Below are 19,238 nucleotides of genomic sequence, written 5' to 3' on the forward strand. Positions count from 1 at the left end.
GAAAAATAAGACAAATAAGACAAGTCGAAAAAAAGTTAGTACTTCAGTCCCCTAAAATTTATCTCACTTCTGATACATCAGCTTTTAAGAAAGTATTATCTCCGCTAAAATTGATACTATTCATTTTAACCCTTAAAAGTTGATACACTTCACTTTTACCATTTTTGGGAGGGACATAAATTACTAAATATTTCTATCAATTTTATTATAAAACTAATACTTAAAGAGGGCCCACATCCACCAACTTTTTCAACTCACTTTCCATTACATTTCTTAAACCGTTTGATCAAAGTCTAGCGAAATTTTGGGGATGGATAAAATAGAAAGATAAAAGTAGTATCGCTTAGCTTACTTTTAGTATTGGGGTTTTTAATAAAATTTATTAATGACAATAATTGGGCCACCAGAAAAAAGGTTAAATGAAAATTTTGAGGATGGGCGGATACTTAAAAATAGGACATATTTTCGGACGGATGTAGTAAAAGGGGTAAGAAATGAATTCCATATTATTAGTAAGAGAGAAAGGAAGAACAATAAGACGGAAGTTGTTGAAAATTTTTGTGTTTTAAACACGGTCTATTTTTTGTGGACAATAAAAAATTATAAATGTGGTCTATTTTTCGTGGACGTAGAGAACACTGTTATCGTGCGTGTGTTTAGTCAAGGTAAGAGGTGATCATGTGGAATTATGGGGGTGTATAGTGAAGATAATGTGGTGATTACGTGTTATTAGCAATGGATTATTACTGCAAAATAGTTGCACATATCAGACTTTGGGGATTTGAATCGTGTTCCGTGGCAATTTAGCTAAAATTCCTCCTTTTTCTTGATTTATTATTATTTTATCATACATTCATAATTGTCCAGTTGAACATTCAACGTACTCGAATTATTATTCTTGACAAAATAAATTTGTATAATTATTTAGATGCATTGTGGAGTAACACTACTGAGATAGAAGTGAGAGAAGAATGACGGAATCATATCCATGTTCTGCAACAACAGAGATTCTTCTATCACAAATCCAGATTGATATTTCAAATTCACGAGATGCAAAATTAAAAAATGATACTTAGATCTACTAGTAAAAATGTAAAATTATACCCACATATATTTACATAGAGTTATAACTTATAATGATTTTTATACATATTAGAAATTACCAATATACCAATAAAATTACAAGTATATAAAGATGGTTTGAACCAACTATACCCAAGATTTTCTGCTTTTTGTGGTAATCAGATATTTTGTCCAAGCAAGCCAGCCTATCCAAACCATTGATTAACATCAACTCTACCTCTTTTTCACCACATTTCCACCTTCTCCAACCCAATCAAGATGAAGTGAATCAAGTTTAAACTCGAAAATGTGACAAAGTAGAAATTCCATCCAGCCCCTAGGAGTTTAAGTAGGTGAGATACTCTTCAAAAGTAGTTGGCCTATACCTCGCCGGGTTATCTTCCGATACGAGCTCTTCAATCGGCCGGTAGAGCTCCGTAGACCTAAAAGTGTCTCTGAAGAAACACGAGACTGAAATTCTCGAGGACGAGATATTCACTATAACACTCTGTGATAAGCACTAACAAACCTGTCATTCGTTACAAGCTGCAGCAACCAAGAAAACATAAATTAACATCAAGTTATATATGAATCATGATACACCATTACATACATTGTAGAGAAGAAAATATTGTCAATTACCTGAAGAAGATCACCAATATTTACCACCAGAGCTCCAGGCACAAAGGGCACATCAACCCACTGGTTCTGGTACAGGACTTGCAGGCCTCGTACCTGGTCAGTCAGCAGCACCGTTAGGAAGTCGCTGTCAGCGTGCTGGGGGGTCCCTAGGGTTAGCTCCGGCTGAGGACATTCCAGGTAGTAATGCAGCAACATAGCGATCCCATCCGCGCATTTCATGTCCACGAGGTGATAGGCCTTTAGACCGAGTGCCTCAGGATAATAGTTGAAACAAAATTCTTTCTAGCTTCAAAACTTGATTTGTGTATTCAATCATTATATCACTGCAGAAATCCACAAACAAACATGCAACACAATATCTAGCTTGACATGATCATATGATCCAAATGATGTAAATTTCCAATTCATTTCCATAAGAGTATCCACAGTGGGAGGGCCGTGGCTCTTGGCCCGGAGTCGGCCCAGGCGCGGCCCCCCACTACTGAGGCGAGAGAGGGAGTCGGCTCAGGGGGTGGCGAGAGAGAGGCGAGCTCCCAGCCAGGCTGAGGCCCTTGGGCGCGAGGCGCGGCTCGCCACTGCACGGGTCGAGAGCCGCGGCCCTTGGGCCTCCGAATTTTTTTTCATTTTTTTTTTTTTCAAAATTTTTATGTATTCATCATTTTTCCTCCAATTTTTTTACCCCAAACCAAACTCCACTCTTTCCAATTGATTTCAATTTACTTTCAAAACATGGATTCCGACGATGAAAGTTTTCAATAAGCGATCGATCAGGAGTTCGATGAACTAGTTGCAGCAGTGCAAGCTGAAGCCGACGAGGAGAAGGCGGCGGCGGCGGCAGTCCCTCGGCCGATCTATCATAAGCGGTATATCAACCGTGACCATGCCGGGGCCAACCAGCAGTTGATGGAAGACTACTTCGGCGATAACCCCCGTTATCCGCCGGAGATTTTTCGTCAGCGATTCAGAATGTCGCAACAACTCTTCATCCATTTAGCGACGTGTCTCAGCGGTACAGGTGCTTCACCTTGCGACATGATGCCACTGGTCGACTCAGATTGTCGACATATCAGAAGTGCACCGTGGCAATTAGGCAGCATGCCTATGCCGGGCGTGCTGACATATTCGACGAATATCTACAGATGGGCGAAACGACTGCCCTTAAGACGCTGCGACAGTTTTGTAAGGGTATCAAAGATATCTTCAAAGGGGAGTACCTAAGGAAACCAACGGCCGATGAATGCCAGAGACTGATAAATATGCACGGGACTACGCATCATTTTCCGAGGATGTTGGGCAGCATCGATTGCATGCACTAGGAGTGGAGGAACTGCCCGGTGGCTTGGAAGGGGCAGTTCACTTCTGGTTTCAAAGGGAGACATCCCACGATGATCCTTGAAGCCGTTGCTGACTACCGCTTGCGAATCTGGCCTGCATATTTTGATTTCGCTGGGTCGAACAACGACATCAACGTTCTACAATCGTCGCATCTCTTCAATGAAGAGTCTCGGGGTGAGGGTCCGCAAGTCAAATTCGTGGCCAATGGCACGCAGTACAACATGGCATACTATTTGGCCGATGGGATATACCCTCGCTGGCCCGTGTTTGTGAAGACGATCCAGCAACCAGTTGGGCCGAAGCAGACCTATTTCGCAAAAAAACAAGAGGCTGCTAGGAAGGATGTTGAACGGGCTTTTGGAGTCCTCCAAGCGCGATGGGCCATTATCCGATGCCCGGTTTGACAATGGCACAAAAAATTTTCCCTTTTATTATAATACAGCGAAATTTTTTTATTATTATTTTAATTTTGCACTTTGTGTTTTAATTATTATAGGTAAATAAATTTTATTCTAGCTAAAATTAAAATATAACAAAAAACTTTAGAAAATAATTTTAATTGGTGGCCCTCATTGTAGTGGCCAAGTTTTCATGGGCAGGGCCAATTTTATTGGGCATGCCCAAGAAATGGTGGCTTGGGTATATTCCCAAGAGGGCTACCACTGTGGATACCCTAATAATATGACATATTTTACTATTGTAAATTCACATCAAATTTTAGACATTTGAAACACCAAAAAGCATATCCTAACTCAAAATCAAATATACACCACAAAATAACACTAAATTTCATCATCATCACCAACAAATTAAACCAATTCTAGAAACTCTGCAACAATCAATGGCCAAATTACCTGCAAACCGCGGGCAATTCCTCCGGTTCAGGAAGATCCGGTGCCATTTCACAGTAAACAGTGTCTCTTCAATTAGCCGATGGCGCGCTATACAAATCAAAGTTGTTGTTGTATACAACCTTAGATTTCATATCCCTCGTATACCACTTCCTCCTCTCTTCATCATCTTCCGCGAAGAAACTGTTGGGAAATAAACACGGGCAATCACGAATATAAAGGAGAATGAACACAACGAATTGTTTACCCAGTTCAATACAAAGTGTATCTACGTCTGGGGGCGACCCCAAGCCAGGGATTTCACTATATAATTTTAGGATGATTTTACAATGAGGGGGCACCTCTATTTATGGGGGGGAATAGAGAGTTTCTAATTCAGAAAAAAAGGAAACATATTAAAAGGGAAATATTTTTTATGGAATAAACCCTACCCTGGGGAAATATACTTCTAGGAAACAAATCCTAAATATGGTAGGAGATATTTTAGGCAACATAATTAACAATCTCCCACTTGGAGATTTTAACAACCCCCTACGCCACCATATCTTCGGACCATCCCCATCCGTTTAGCATCCCCAAACCCTTTCCCTTTTCAATTTCCCAAAGGAAAATTTAAAGCATGATAGCTTCAATTTCACAAAGGTCCCCGTAAACATGTTCCTAGATTCTCATTTCCCAAAAGATCTTCCCCAATTTCAATTTTCACCCCCCACAAAAGGGTCGAATGTAATGATACTTCAACTCCACATGCTTTGTCCTAGAATGAAACTTTGGATTCTTTCCCAAAGGAAAAAAAGACCCCGACTATCAGGCTTAAACCCCCGTTACTCTTGTTCTCCTTCCCAAGTTCATCTTCTTTTTGTTTTGCCGAAAGGCCAAATATTCAGCCCCGTAGTAGACAAAAAACGTTTCTTAAACTTAAAGTCCATGAAATAGAAAAATCCCCAAAAATAAATACAAAATGGTGCTTCTTTTTCCCCATCAAGATCTTTGGATGCCGAGGCACCCACATAACCTTGCCCGAATTCTTGCCATTGAAACATAAGACTTTTTCGTAATACCCTAAAGATCAAGGACCCATTTTCCCAATGTTGCTTCCCCGGATCACCCATGGGACTCACTCCCCCGCTTGTGCAAATGGGGCCCTTTTACACACCATTCTCAAATACGCCTTCAAGATAAGGAACTTTCTTCATTTGGGCACGTTTTTCTTTTGTACTGGCGATTCCTTCTTCGACGGTTTTTGTAGTATGCCCAAAGGCACATTTTGGGGCTTCGAAATATCCATTTTAACTTTCCAAAACCTTATCAATGTAAGCGCCTTTTGGGAAAGATACAATTTTCTCCCCTTTCAGCCGATTCTCATCCCAAAAAATTTGATTAGCCTCTAAGATCTTTCAGGGAGAATCTTCGAACAATTGTCTTTTCAATTTTATCCTCCCCTTTTGGGATTACCTTTTTCGATCAACTTTCATCAACATATAATAACATGATAAGATAGCTCTTGTAAAACCTCGTGTAAAACAACAATGGTCGGGAGCATCTTTTAAAACCTCTCCATCATAAATCCATCAAACTTTTTGCCCCCATTGTTTTGGGAGCTTGCTTTAGACCATCAAGCTCTTCTTTAACTTGCACACAAGATTTTCCTTTTTTTACTACAATCCCTTGGGTTTGTCATGTACAACTCATCCTCCAAATCACCATAAAGGGAATCCCCCGTCTTTACATCCTTTGATGTAACAATAGTTTTTTAAAATTTTTCCATACTCAACACAAAACGAAAAATGGGGGTTTCCCCGGGGAGTGAAGACATCCGATAACCCAATAGGTATTGTTGCTCAAATCCCTTGAAAACCCCCCAAACCACCTTTCACCCTTTTGTTACCATCACCACCTTTGATTCGATAAATCCACTTGCAATGCAATCCCTTTTTTTCCCTTTTTGGAAGTTCCACAAAACCGTCATCCATGAAAAATTTTTTCACCTTCTTTTTTTCGGGGCCTTCCCCCCGCCTGATAACACTCGGGTTCACCACCATGGGAAATTTAACAAATAGAAATTGAGGCGGTCCTTAGTGCACGTGGGCCCTCTAGTTTCTTTTGGGTGGAATAATCGGTGGTGGGGTTTTTGGTTCTTCTTCAAGCACCTCTTCGCCCCCGGCTCCCCGCTACTTAAATTTGAAATGTCTAGCTCGACTATTTGGGGCTGGGCCCAAAAAAGCCTCCAATCTATACTTGTATAATACGGGTTCATTGGAAATGACATCTCTTTTTTGCGAATAACCTTACATTCCGCTCATTCCGAGTCTATAACCGAACTCTTTCGTCTCCATAACCAATGAACGACACTTAATAGTTTTGGCACCCAACTTACTTCTCTCAAAACCTTCATGAGCAAAAAGCACAACCAAAGATAGGGTAGGTAGATAGATTACCTTTTTTTTCGTCCAAACCTCCTCGAGTACCCGAAACCCCAAATTTTTAACCGGGGGTCTTAAAGGGAACCCCACCCTATGTCGACTACACCCGCCCCAAAAATTTTTTTGGGAAATCCACTTTTAAACCCTTCATGTATCTTGCTCGCTCATTCAACTTTTGTTTATGGCCCGCGATTCCATTTTTTCCCTGGAGTTTTTTTCAGGGGTTTTTTCCCATCGAATTCCATTCTCTGGAAAAATCCTTTTAACTCTAAAAGTTCAAAATTCTCCCCCATTATCGGGTCTTAGAAACTTCACCTTTAGCCCGGTTTCAATTTTCAAAGGGTTTTCCCCTTCCCGTAAGTATCAAAGCATCAGATTTACTCTTCATAAAATAAACCCATACCTTTTTAGTGGAGTCGTCGATGAATGTCATATAATATTAAGAGCCTCCAGGGACTTCACATGTAAAACCCCATAGATCACATGGACCCAAATCCAACTTCGCGTCTTCAATTTTTCCCCCCCTCTCACCATTTTTGTTTCCCCAAAAACGTAATCCCCCTCATGGCCAACTTCAACCGGTTTTGGGCCCCAATAAACCTTTTGAGCACATTATCTTCATCCCTTTTCGCTCATGGGCCAAGCGACAATGCCACAAATCTACATTATTTGCTTCACTTAAAAATCTCAATCTTTGGAGTTAGTTGTGGTATACAACGCCCCCTTTTCTTTTCGAGCTACTATCATAGCTCCCTTGGTTTTTCCAATTCGGCAGCCAAATGTTACCGGGGACCCCTTTTCATCAAACCCCAATCGAAATCAAGTTTTCTGTAATCCGAAGTGTCCACTTCATTCAGTTTTATTACGGATCCATTTGGGTGTCACTACCTTTAACCCTTTCCCCCCGATATCTAAGGGCTCGTCATCGCCCCATATACTTTCCTAAATCGCGAAAAGTAGTTTTCCATTACCTCCACTTCCCCATGAATGGAACAACCCCCCCTAATCAAAAACCCACGATTCCATCCCCTTTCTCACATTTAAAACCAACGGTTTTGCCATCGGGGATCCCACATGGTAGTTTTGTTGTATTCTTCTTCTTTCTGGGTCCTTTTCTTATTTTTCTTGGTTTCCTCACACTGATTTCAAAATGCCCCAAAATCATCACAATTCCAAAAATTTAACTGATCCAAACCCCTTTTTAGATTGGTTTTTTCCTCTGGATTTTTTTATCTTCCACGATTTTTCCTTCCCCCTTTGACCGCCTCCCGTTCTTCCAATCCCAACCCGGAGAAGATCCCATTTTTTCCCCCGAATTTCCTCACCAATCATCAGACTTTACTGTCAACCCTAGGTTTTTTCTGCGGGGTTTGTCAAACCCTGCCGACCCAATCCCCGCCAGGGCGATAGCAAAATTAGGGCATGAATTTCATCAGCGAATTTAATATCAACAGAGTTCAATTGCGAAGTAATCATGTTGAACTCGTTGAGATGTTGTTGCACCTCCTTTCCCTCTTGCATTCTAAAATTAAACAATCATCTAATCAGATGTACCTTGTTTGCCGTTGATGGTTTTTGATACATATCCTCCAAGATCTTCATCATCTCCTTCGTCGACTTTGTTGCAGTCGTGTGATAAGCCACCTCCTTGGACAACGATAGCCTAATCGCGCTCATCGCTTTTCTGTCCAGTAGCTCTCACTCCTCCGGTTCCATCTTTTTGGGTTTGGCTTTTAAAGGTTTCCTCAGATCTTTACCGTACAGGTAATCCTCAATCTGCATCTTCCAAAATCCGAAATCAGATCCGTCGAACTTCTCTACAGCAATCTTCCCGTCGATCCCCATCATGATTTCTGCCTCTTAAACCTTAGGCTCTAGACACCAGTTGTTGGGAAATAAACACAGACAATCACGAATATAAAGGAGAATGAACACAACGAATTTTTTACCCAGTTCGATACAAAGTGTATCTACGTCTGGGGGCGACCCCAAGCCAGGGATTTCACTATATAATTTTAGGATGATTTTACAATGAGGGGCACCTCTATTTATAAGCAGAATAGAGAGCCCTAATTCTAGTCAAACTAAGAAACATATTCCATAAGGAAATATCTTCTATGGAATAAATCTATCACAAAGAAATATACTTCTAGGAAACAAATCCTAAATATGGTAGGAGATATTTTAGACTCCATAATTAACCGAAACGGCACGCCCCATCCACCATTTCCTCCAATACAACCTCCAGAATCTCATGGTTGATCACTTGGAAGAATCCCAAAGTCTCGGAAGCTTTGCGAATCGCGTCGACGATGGCCTTGCGCTTGATCGGATCATCGCCGACGCCTTTTAGGTCGAGCAATGGGAACTCCAATTGTGCACTGCCTGAGCTGATCGGTGTTTGTTGTGGATCAATTTGGGGGTTTATGAAGATTTTAGGAACTTGGTATATGTCGCTTTGGACTAAACCTTGAACGGTGGTTTTGGCATCATCGAAGGCTTTTACTTGAGTTTCCCTGGTGTTGCAGATTGAGCTCGCCATATTTGATTTGAAATTGATACTTCTATGGGGATGAGATTTGAATTTATTTGATTGCGGGTATGATTACTCAAGATAAGGTGATAATCATGTGGTTATTAGCTATGAGTGATTACATATTTTATATAGTATGTTGACATTTTTGTTGTACGAAAAAATTAAAAAATTTTGAATTTTTTTTCAAATTTTGACGTTGGAACATATGCATGTAGGATATCGTTGGAATCCTCATAAAATTATATTTAATTTGATATATGTTATATGAATTTAAAGTTTTGGGATTTCTTTTAAACGTTAGTTATAACTAATTTTATAGTTAATTGACATTAATACCCCTATTGATATTTTTTGGAATTAATGATATGGCCTTATTGACGTTTTTTATTGATGGAATTGACATTTCAGGGTTGATGATCTAAGGCTTTGGCTATTATTTAATTGTAGTTAGCAATTAAGTATTAAGTTAGTGATATAACACTCCCCAATGCTTATAAATATGGCATAGTTGTATCATTGTCCATAAGTTGAACAAGTTGAGAACTTAAGAAAGTTTGAGAATTAAAGTGCTCCTTTTGTTTACCCACATCACCAACCTCTCCATCACCAACCTCTCCTGAAACAACAGAAGCCTGACCAACCTCTCCTAAAACCAACAGTAGCCTCTCTCCTAAAACCAACAGTAGCCTCTTTTGCAGTGGTGGTTGCCGCGGTTGATCTCCTTTCAGCAATGCAGTAACATGCGACGATTTCGCATGGTCTTAGTACTGTGCAATCTATAAGTTATTGCACATGATCGAAGTTTATGTCATGAACACTTCAATAATTAGGAGCTTTTATTGACATAAAAGTATTGATTACTGTTATAAATAATGGAGTAGTAAAAGAAAGCATACGACTTAAACAACAAATCTACATCAGACAAATATCCAACTATTCTCAGATCAGTTTACATTCAACTTTCTTGTTTTGGCTTAACATACTTTGTTGTAAAAATAGCATTGTATAATGAAATTGTTAAAGATAATTGATTTTCTTTCGTGGGACAATAGTACTATTATTTTAACAGATGACACTATATAAATCATCAAAGAAGTTTCGGTGCAATTGAAACTTTGGAATTTAAAAGTAGCATTGTTCAGTTACTCTAGCTGGAAAATAAAGATGTGAAAACAAAATATCGAACTGATGTAGACATGATAATCCTACAAAAAAAGATAAGGTAAATTGCAACAAACCAACTAAAGCTGATTATCCATTCATCCTAATTGGTTTTTGCTTTAGTGGCCGCCTTCCTCTTTGATGATCGCCTTGGCAATGAGTTCTTCATCCCAATGAAGTAGAGAAGAGCTCCGAGCAATGCCAAACCCTAGAGAAAAGCATATGTAAGTGTCACGACTCCACGAATAATTCAAATCTCTTAAAATTCAACGGTTTTAAAGCATACCTGTGTAAACTTGACAAAGAGTTGATTAAACTCTCTCTGGTCAGCTTCATAGTTGTAGAAGTCATACAAGATGGGAGTTGCAATGGCTTGATGCAGCAGCTGTTACGATAATCAGAACCCATCAGAAACGAGGATGAAGCCCACGAGACCAGAAAATACGCATAGAGTGGATAGTTACACGTACCAGGATCACAGCTCCAAAAGTGCTATCAAAGACAAATAGGAGGCTTCCGAGAGATTTCAAGACGATAGCCCCCAGTATCAAATGTTTCATCTGTAATCATAATTGTCTGTGTCAGTATGCGACACGATGAGGTTTTTCTACACTGGATTAAGTAAATATAAGCTGCTTACATCTACGTGAGGGATTTGAATTCCAGTTTGGGTCACTACATGCTTGGAGAAAACATCATATTTCGGCTTCAAACTCTTCGCAGCAGGACCACCATCAACTCCAAATTCGCTGAACCTGCAATCATGGGACGCATAAGAAAAGTGTTTTGCATATGTATAGCTTACAATGATAGCACAGCTGCAACGGGCTAAACAAAAAGAGAGTTCAGAGGTCCAAGAACTTTACTATTTTTGTAGTACAATCAGCATATAAAAATAAAGTGTATATATCATGGCACAAGTTCCACATCCTAATTACTTTCTTAAACTCCAATCACCTCATCTAAAGAGAAGTTGACTTGTCATTATTTGTCACAATCACCGCAGTCACTAAAATTCCCACATAAAAATATTCAACAGACAGAACAGAGCATGCGAGATATTAACAATTAATGTTAGATTCAAGATCTACAGCTCATTAACAGCCAATACATCATAAATCTCAGTTCTAATCCTTCAAGCATGGACATCCAAGCTACAAAGCAGTTTGAGCCAAGAATGGTAAATGAGAAATTGAACAGACTAGTTCTTTTTCTTAGTTCATAAACAACATCTAAAACACATAATAAGAATACAAGGTGCTATAATGGTTCAAAAATGTTGGCCAAGATACTAAAAGTTTACTAGCTAGAGTGCCAGCTGCAAATCCTTCAACAAAATAGGTTGGATATTAGCGGCATACATATCTATCATCTTGTTAGGTACAGTGAAGAAACATGGATCAGTAAGCAAAACTTGAATTCGTACAGGGTGAACTAACTTATCCATTTTATGATCCTAAGGCTGAAACATTCCACGGAATCCCAAACAACCTAGAAACAGTTTCAGGATTCAGCCGGTTCATGGTTCAATTTCATTGGACGAATAAATCCTGAAAATGTAGCTCAAACCACGAATTAAAAATCAAAGAGCCACAATCAACGGAATCATATCCGTATTCAGCAGCAACAGAGATTCTTATCTCACAAATCGATAGTGATATTTCAAATACACGTGACACAAAATCAAAAAATGAGACCCAAACTTACTAGTAAAATTGCACTACCACAATCCACATCTATGTATAATATATATAGAGGTGTGTAATGACAGAAGCCATTCCATTCCTAGTGTAAAACGTAAGAACATGCCCGTTTACATATCAAAAAATGTTTTTTAATATACTAATAAAGCTTCTACATTCATACTATAATGATTATTTCACAACAATGGTTTGTATTCTTTCATAACAGCCATACGCCTAAACATACACAGATCAATTCAAATGTCAAACACAAATATCCACATCTTTTCCGAGCTCAAACAAATCCAGCTCTACACAAGCAAGAATGACGTTTGTGAAGAATAAGTTGCGAAATAGAATTGGTGATCAATCTTTGAATGATTGTTTGGTGACTTTCATTGAGAAAGAAATGTTTCTACAAGTCTCTGATGATGATATAGCATGTTGCTTTGAGGAAATGAAGACTCGTAGAATAATAAATTAAATAATATGTATAGTTTTGGTTTATTTTATATTAAAATACATGAGTTCAAAATTGAATAATATTTCAAATATTATTTTACCGCTATTTTCTATTTTTTTTAGTGGTATGTAATTATTTATTATACGACTCGTATACCCAGATGACAAATCCTGGATCTGCCACTGATGGTAGCTCTACCTTAATCTTTTTATTTAGTTTGGAGTTTACTTGCAACTTTTATTGCATTAATTAGTTCGACAGATGGAGAGCCATAATAAGTTTTCATTTACTGGAATCTGTTACTGCATCTTTACAAAGGTAGATGGATGGCCTATTTTATTGTTATATTCTAAGCTTTCCTTTCACCACGACCAACTCTTATAAATTGTAGACGAAGAGAAAACAAAAACGGAATGAACATTTTTTATAATATCATCTTATTTTTAAATTATCAGTCAATGAAATTGGATGGCTCATTTCCAACTGGTGAGTTGCCTGTTGCCATGCACTTAAGTATTAAGTCAATGCACAAAAATAATAAAATGTGACTTTGAATTAGTCGTATTCATATTGCATTTGTATAAAAATATCTCTTTGTATTTTACGTTAAATACACAATACTGAATAAAATTAATACGTCACTTTGTGTTAGATATTTAGTCTGTGTCATTGTATCTAGATAAAAGTGACCCGTTTGACATAAATTTACAAGTAATTTATTAAATAATTAAAAAAAATTATTTTACAATTTCCTTCCTTGGCTCACACCATATTTCATGCAGGTACTTGGAAATTGGGGCTGTCAATTTTTTATATGATAAAAATATCTAATATGCATATGTACAAAGTTAACGGTTTTTTATCAAGCTTTGTTGAGTTCATATTCTTATAGATCGATTTGTTCAAATTTTGTATAATTTCGAGTTTAATTTGAAAAATTAATTAAAATTAATATTATTATTTTACTTATTTTTTATATTTTAAAAAAAATATACCTTTAGATTTATTCTTTATGTTTGTGTAAATCAAGTTAAAAATTAGGTGTAATTGTGTGTTATTTTGTTTTAATCGCGTAATCAAGTTCATATCATTATTTTATTGCAATCATACTGCGTCAACTTAAATGATACTGCACTACTAACGGGTTCATGTCGTGCGAGGGTTTTATGGTAACAAATCAAGTTCGCCAGATTGAAAGTTTCCTTAACATATTAGATTTAGATTAGGCCTCATTGGATAAATCATTATCAGATTTTTGATAACGTTCAAATCAGCATGCATAATCTACCATCACGAGATTATACATTTATGCAAGTTTTGAGCACTAGTTTTGACAACTCGACGGAATGATTAAACGATAAATTATCATGATCCACTATAATTATCACAAGTTTTAAGTAAAGAATATGAACAAAGCCATGTGACCCACACTAGCAAGAGGTAATGAGACAGATCATAGATCTTGATACGTTCTCAATAATTAAGTATACGTGAATGAATGTATGCAATCAAGATGCACGTTCTAATTGGATACCATTTGTCTTAAATTTACTGATTGTTAATTCAATTTTTAATGAAATAAATGTTGGCTACTACGACCTAAATGTGACCTTTTTATAAAGCATATATTAATAGCTACCCACATAGTGTTCATTAATAAAGTGAGCCGCACATAGAGTTGTTCTTTCAATGGGATCTAATTTGAGATCCATTATTTTCCCAAGATCATACTTCATTCGATTAGAGTACCGCTCTATTAAGGCTATTAAGGTGAAGTTGTGGGTTCGAGCTTTGTTTGTTTCGGTGATCTAATAAATGTAAAAAATCAAATTTTCGTTTATATATATGCATTAGCAATGAATATCGATAAATATATTTGCAATCCTAATAGTTCTAGCTCTACATCAAGATCATGATCGATATTATCAGTAACATCGATTTTATCATACAATACAAAAAAACGAGTCAATTATTCAATTAAACAATACATGTTGCTAAATGCTAGAGGTACACAATATCAAAGCAAATAAGTAAATCACAAGTCATTATGCGCTCAGATAGTGCTAAATTGCTAATGATAGACACATTCTCACCAAAATAAAACAACCTCGTTTCATTGGGATGTTTCTCATTGGAATAAACATCGCAAACCAAATAAATTTGGTGAACTAAACAAGAGTGCTGATGAAGCCCAAATTAAATGTTACTCCCAAAGACTCACTACCTTGTGCACATGGTAATGACCAAAAAATTTCTTTCCATATGATAAATTTAAATAACACAATTCTTTGTTGCAAGAAAATTAATCAAAGCACACAGAAGAAAAAACACTCATTAGAAAGGGACAATATGCAAACAATCAAATTGAAATGATTAACATTAAAAAATCTAATCGATCTGGAACATGCGTAATAAAATGATTTTCTAAAAGTTTAAGCCAAACTGGGAGGCCAAAAAGAGAAGACCATTTTTGCAACTTACGTTATGGAATATAAGTGGCTATCCATACCTCCCCCACAACACAGATGTCGATCGATCAAGTGCAAGATTTCAGGTTTTGGAGTGAAGATTGTTACCAGGTTTGTGTTGCTGCTCTTGTTGTTTCTTTGGCTCTTTGGAAGTTCTGTGTTTTAGCCGGTCTGTTGGTGTTAGACTGGGATTTCGTTGTACTTTTTTGTTTTGGTTTTTGCGGTTTGGCTTTGGGCAGCTTATCTTGAACCTTTGCTCGCTGCTGGTCGGCTCGACCCTTTTCCGTTTATCAAAAAAAAATATCCATATATTTTAGATTTATGTTAGCATGTCCTCAATAAATCTGGTTAAATTGAAATCGCTGATTTTTCTCGACATTAGATCACTGATTTCAGTTTTAGAATCACAATCGGCTCTCACAGATTAATAAAAACCGACGTATCACTTATGTCGGTCAAATTTCGATTCCACAATTTCCAAAACAATAATCATCGGGTAGCCATGAGTTTGTCCACAAAAACACGTGGAAAATCAAGAAAAAATAGGGAGAAACTATAAGGCCAAAGAAAATAAATGTTTCTTTGATTATTAGTAATGAGATAATGATTCGATAATATTATAAATATTAGTACTATTTTTTTCAATCAAGAAATTATTTAGGTCTTTGACATTATGGATTGAACTATTTTTGGTCCTAAATGCGACGATGCTGTTAAGTTTGACCGTAAAAATGATTTTGTATTTGATTAGTAACTTCAACAATGTCAATTAAAGACTTCAACATTGAATTAAGGTTCAATTTTGTTATAAATATATGAGCATTTTACGACTGTTTGTCTTAAACATATGAATATTTGTGCAATTTTAGTATAGTACAATGGGTTCGATCCATTCGCGATGTGCATAGATGATTTTGTCAAAAATTGAGTTCTAAACATACTATGAATTTGTTCAAATTTTGCCAAGAAATGATAAACCAATAAATTTTTACGATGTCAGATTTCCATTAATGATGCTTGACCATTTTAGCTCATAATTTGGCAGATACGAGAAGAGTGCCAAACATTAGGGGTTCTAAAGTCCATTATCCCATCTTCAAAATGCCGTCTAATGCTCCGTCATTAAATTTTTAGTCGACAAAAACTTCAAAGGTGAAGCTAACAAAATTGGACCAAGATCGTAAAATACTCACATGTTTATAATAAAAATGAGCATAAGTATAATATTTTTGTATTTAATTAATCATTTAAGAAAAATGTCACTCTTTTAACTTTTTTAATTTGACCAACAAATGACCACAATTTTTAAATGATCATTAATACATTTCACTATTTTTTTTTCTAGTTAAATAGTACTACTATTTATCTTTCCACTTAATACACTGTTATCTCTTAAAATTTTGTATTATTGATAAAATTATATGACCAAATATGAAAAATTCTAAATGTGACTCTTAAATTGGGACGGACTTTTATGGCAAAATATGACTGAGACAAAGATAGTGTTGCGTAAGTTACTAATTGAATCAAAATTGATTTGATCGTTACATTTAGCTAAATCATTAATTTTAAGATAAAAATGGACCAATGCACCAGAAGCTTTAACCATAATGTTGGGAACAAATCATAAAAATGACATGTAATATGTTTAATTAATTTTAGTCTAGAAATATTAATAATTGGCACAGTTATTAAAGAATATCCAACAAGTGTAGAGGCAACATCAATTAAAATAAACAACCATAAACATTAATTCAACCAAATCAATGAATGAAAATGTGAAAACCATTATTTAAAGAAGACTACTGCTTCAAATCAAGCCCACTCAACTTGAATTTCGTTCATCCTTTCCCAATTTAGTCCCTTCTTCGCAGAGCGAGAAGAAACACGCATTAATTTACACACACTGAAACGCGAAGGGCCGGACGAATGGGTTTCTTTTCTTTCCTTGGACGTGTGCTCTTCGCTTCCATCTTCATCCTCTCTGCATGGCAAATGTAATCAATCCACAATCACTCTCTCATTCTGCGCCTGCTTTTTCGTCAGATCTGTTTTTCTATTTGCTTTTGCTTGTGGAAATGTTTTGATTGCGCGGAGTATTTCTTAGATCTGGATGCGCCTTTTTTCCCTCGGATTTTGAATTTTCTGTTATTGTGTGAACTTGAAGAGGTTGAATTTGTTGTTTTATTTGAATACGTTGTTTTTTGTTTGTGTATCTGGTGTTTTGATCCGCACTGAAGTGGTTTGATAATTCATATGTTATTCTAATTAGCGTGTTTAATTTTTAATTTTATGTTTTTGTTTGCTGGATCTTATTAATTTTGCACTTTAGGCACGTAATTAATCATTTTGCTCCTGGAAATTTGATTTCTGGCTATGCTTTTGAACTCGAATTATTGGTTGATGGCTTTTTAAATGACAAAAAATGGTTATAAAATCATTCAGACTCATTAATATGGATTCAGTTTTCACTGTACTGATTAAATTTTTTAGAGGAGATTTCGCTTTTATGTAAGCATTGGTAGCTCTGTTTAGATTGTGTAAGTGAGTGAATGGTCAAGTCCAACTTACTGAAAAGGATAGATGTTCTAGCAATTATTGCATCCGGTGCCTGTTCCGTTGTTCATGCCGTGGTTAATTTTGACTTGCTTTCCATTCATGTTGGAAGAAAATTACTTGCTTTATATTTTCCTTGAGACAAGTAGAAAGAATCTAGGCATGTATTTTGTTCTGAGATGAATTTCTGTAAGGTTAATTAGAAAATTACTTAATCTGCAGTGCCTCCTGGATTTTGTTGTTTACATTGGTGAGATTGGAAGATAGATATGCAAGAAAATTACTTAATCTGCTGTGCTTCCTGGATTTTGTTGAGATCGGAAGACAGATAAGCAAATGATTATATAATTAATGTTGTTACTAATTAACCATGGCTGATCTCTGAAATTTGATCCTACTTCTAGGGTTGGGTGAGAGTTGATACTAAGCTCCTAGTCTGTACAGTGTACTGTAGACACACGGAGGTGGTTGGGTTGGGGGTTTCAGTGCCATGTGTGTCAAAATACTTATATATTACATCACATGGAAACATACTTGTGACTTTTGAATTGACTTTGTTTATGGCTCTTCATGTATGGCCTCTGGGTAGTAGATGTCCTACTTGGATATTTGCTAGGCCTTGTTTGTTGTATCCTCGACTGCCTAGTTTTCTAGCCACTTTTTTCTTTTTTTCGATTTGCATCTATACTCGGTGTAATTGCCTGATACATTTTCTATACTAGAGATGTTGGTAGCCATTATGTAAAGAAAATCACTGGATTTATGCCTGCACCCCATCAGCATGAGGGGGTTTGATTTGAGAGACCTAATGTCATCTTCTCAAGTCCTATTCTATAATTGTCTTTCTGAGCAGATTAATTAATTTATTGCTGCATACCATACACGAATGACATAGCTCTTTGGTGGAAGTTTTAGAAGTTTTCCTTAGCATTTCATATTGCTATTAAAATTAAACTTGTCTGTAGATATGCTAGACAAACCCCAGTTATTTAATCTCCAGTTATTTTGGGGATCATAGTCATTTTCCTGACATATTACTTACTCTTTTTAAGGTACAATGAATTTGGAGACAATGGTGGACCTGCAGCGGAAAAGTGGGCTCCCAAATTGGCTCTGGTCAAGAATCGTATTGATGGAATAATTGGGAAAAACAATTTCCACATTGATGTAAGCCTCCAATGAAATATGTATTGTTCTATTTTCCTCAATTACACGAGGTGTTCTAATTCCATATGATGTCTGGCTGATGAACTTACAGGCCAGGACTTTCGTTGCTGCATCCATCTTCTTGAATGGGTTCGGTGGACTTCTATTTGTCCTTGGCAGCAGTTTTGGTGCTTATCTTCTGGTGAGAAACCCTATCACGTCTTGCTCTCCAATGATTGCCACTCATTCAATCTCTTAAAAGCAACACAACAAAAAGCTCACCTTCCCTGCTCATTTCCTTGCCACAGATGTATTACTTGATATTGACAACTCCTTTGATGCATGACTTCTACAACTACAAAGCCGGGAGGCCAGAGTTTTTCAGAGTTCTGTCCGGGTTTCTTCAGGTAAAACCAATACGAAAAAAAGAAAGTCTCAACACTGCATGTAAAGTTCAGTTTCTGTAACATTTGTCATGAATTCCCTGCAGGGTGCGGCGCTTGTTGGTGCATTGCTGTTCTTCCTTGGAATGAAGAACTCGATTACAAGGAAGCAACCCAAGAAAAAGATCATCAAATCGAAGGCTGCTTAAGTTCAACGAGAGGAAGCCCCTTGGGATATTGTTTAGAGGAGGTTGGATTCAAAGAGATAGGATTTAAATTAGGCAGAATCAATGTCAGCTGGTGCTGTATTATGTTTCCTTTTTAAGTTATTTTTTGGATTGGAACTTTTTGGAGGTGTTTAGATGATTTTTGTCGCTGAGCAATCTGATTTGTTCCTGCTCATTTGTTCACACATTGTAAGGCTTTCTGCGGAAAAAGTTTCACATTGGATCTTTTTTTGTTTTAGCAATTCTAGCATAATAATTCAGTATTCTCAGTTGTTCTATGTTGTTCAAATCGATCATGATATG

General features: G+C 36.8%; 2 protein-coding genes and 1 pseudogene across 2 annotated transcripts; 1 reads left to right on the forward strand and 2 right to left on the reverse strand.

Moving 5' to 3' along the window:
- Window positions 1-1,357: 1,357 nt before the first annotated feature.
- Window positions 1,358-8,855, reverse strand: LOC125185248 (annotated as a pseudogene).
- A 1,076-nt stretch (window positions 8,856-9,931) lies between these two features.
- On the reverse strand, window positions 9,932-10,972 carry LOC125185259. The gene is made up of 5 exons (XM_048081766.1): window positions 10,968-10,972; window positions 10,651-10,870; window positions 10,481-10,570; window positions 10,297-10,395; window positions 9,932-10,218 (listed from the first exon to the last, which is right to left on the reverse strand). The coding sequence occupies exons 1-5, from the start codon at window positions 10,970-10,972 to the stop codon at window positions 10,114-10,116; spliced, it is 519 nt and encodes a 172-aa protein (XP_047937723.1). The 3' UTR covers window positions 9,932-10,113.
- A 5,465-nt stretch (window positions 10,973-16,437) lies between these two features.
- Window positions 16,438-19,173, forward strand: LOC125210637. The gene is made up of 5 exons (XM_048110191.1): window positions 16,438-16,620; window positions 18,232-18,346; window positions 18,438-18,527; window positions 18,634-18,732; window positions 18,816-19,173. The coding sequence occupies exons 1-5, from the start codon at window positions 16,553-16,555 to the stop codon at window positions 18,915-18,917; spliced, it is 474 nt and encodes a 157-aa protein (XP_047966148.1). The 5' UTR covers window positions 16,438-16,552; the 3' UTR covers window positions 18,918-19,173.
- Window positions 19,174-19,238: the final 65 nt, after the last annotated feature.

The sequence above is a fragment of the Salvia hispanica genome, chromosome 1 (genome assembly GCF_023119035.1).
Source record: "Salvia hispanica cultivar TCC Black 2014 chromosome 1, UniMelb_Shisp_WGS_1.0, whole genome shotgun sequence".
Taxonomy (NCBI): Eukaryota; Viridiplantae; Streptophyta; class Magnoliopsida; order Lamiales; family Lamiaceae; genus Salvia; species Salvia hispanica.

Coding starts and splice junctions, on each gene's coding strand:
- LOC125210637 (XM_048110191.1), top strand. CDS start 16,553: ATGGGTTTCTTTTCTTTCCTTGGACGTGTGCTCTTCGCTTCCATCTTC. Junction 18,528..18,633: donor GTTTTGGTGCTTATCTTCTG/GTGAGAAACCCT, acceptor TCCTTGCCACAG/ATGTATTACTTGATATTGAC. Junction 18,733..18,815: donor TTCTGTCCGGGTTTCTTCAG/GTAAAACCAATA, acceptor AATTCCCTGCAG/GGTGCGGCGCTTGTTGGTGC.
- LOC125185259 (XM_048081766.1), bottom strand. Junction 10,571..10,650: donor TTCAAATCCCTCACGTAGAT/GTAAGCAGCTTA, acceptor TTATGATTACAG/ATGAAACATTTGATACTGGG. Junction 10,396..10,480: donor CTTTTGGAGCTGTGATCCTG/GTACGTGTAACT, acceptor TTATCGTAACAG/CTGCTGCATCAAGCCATTGC.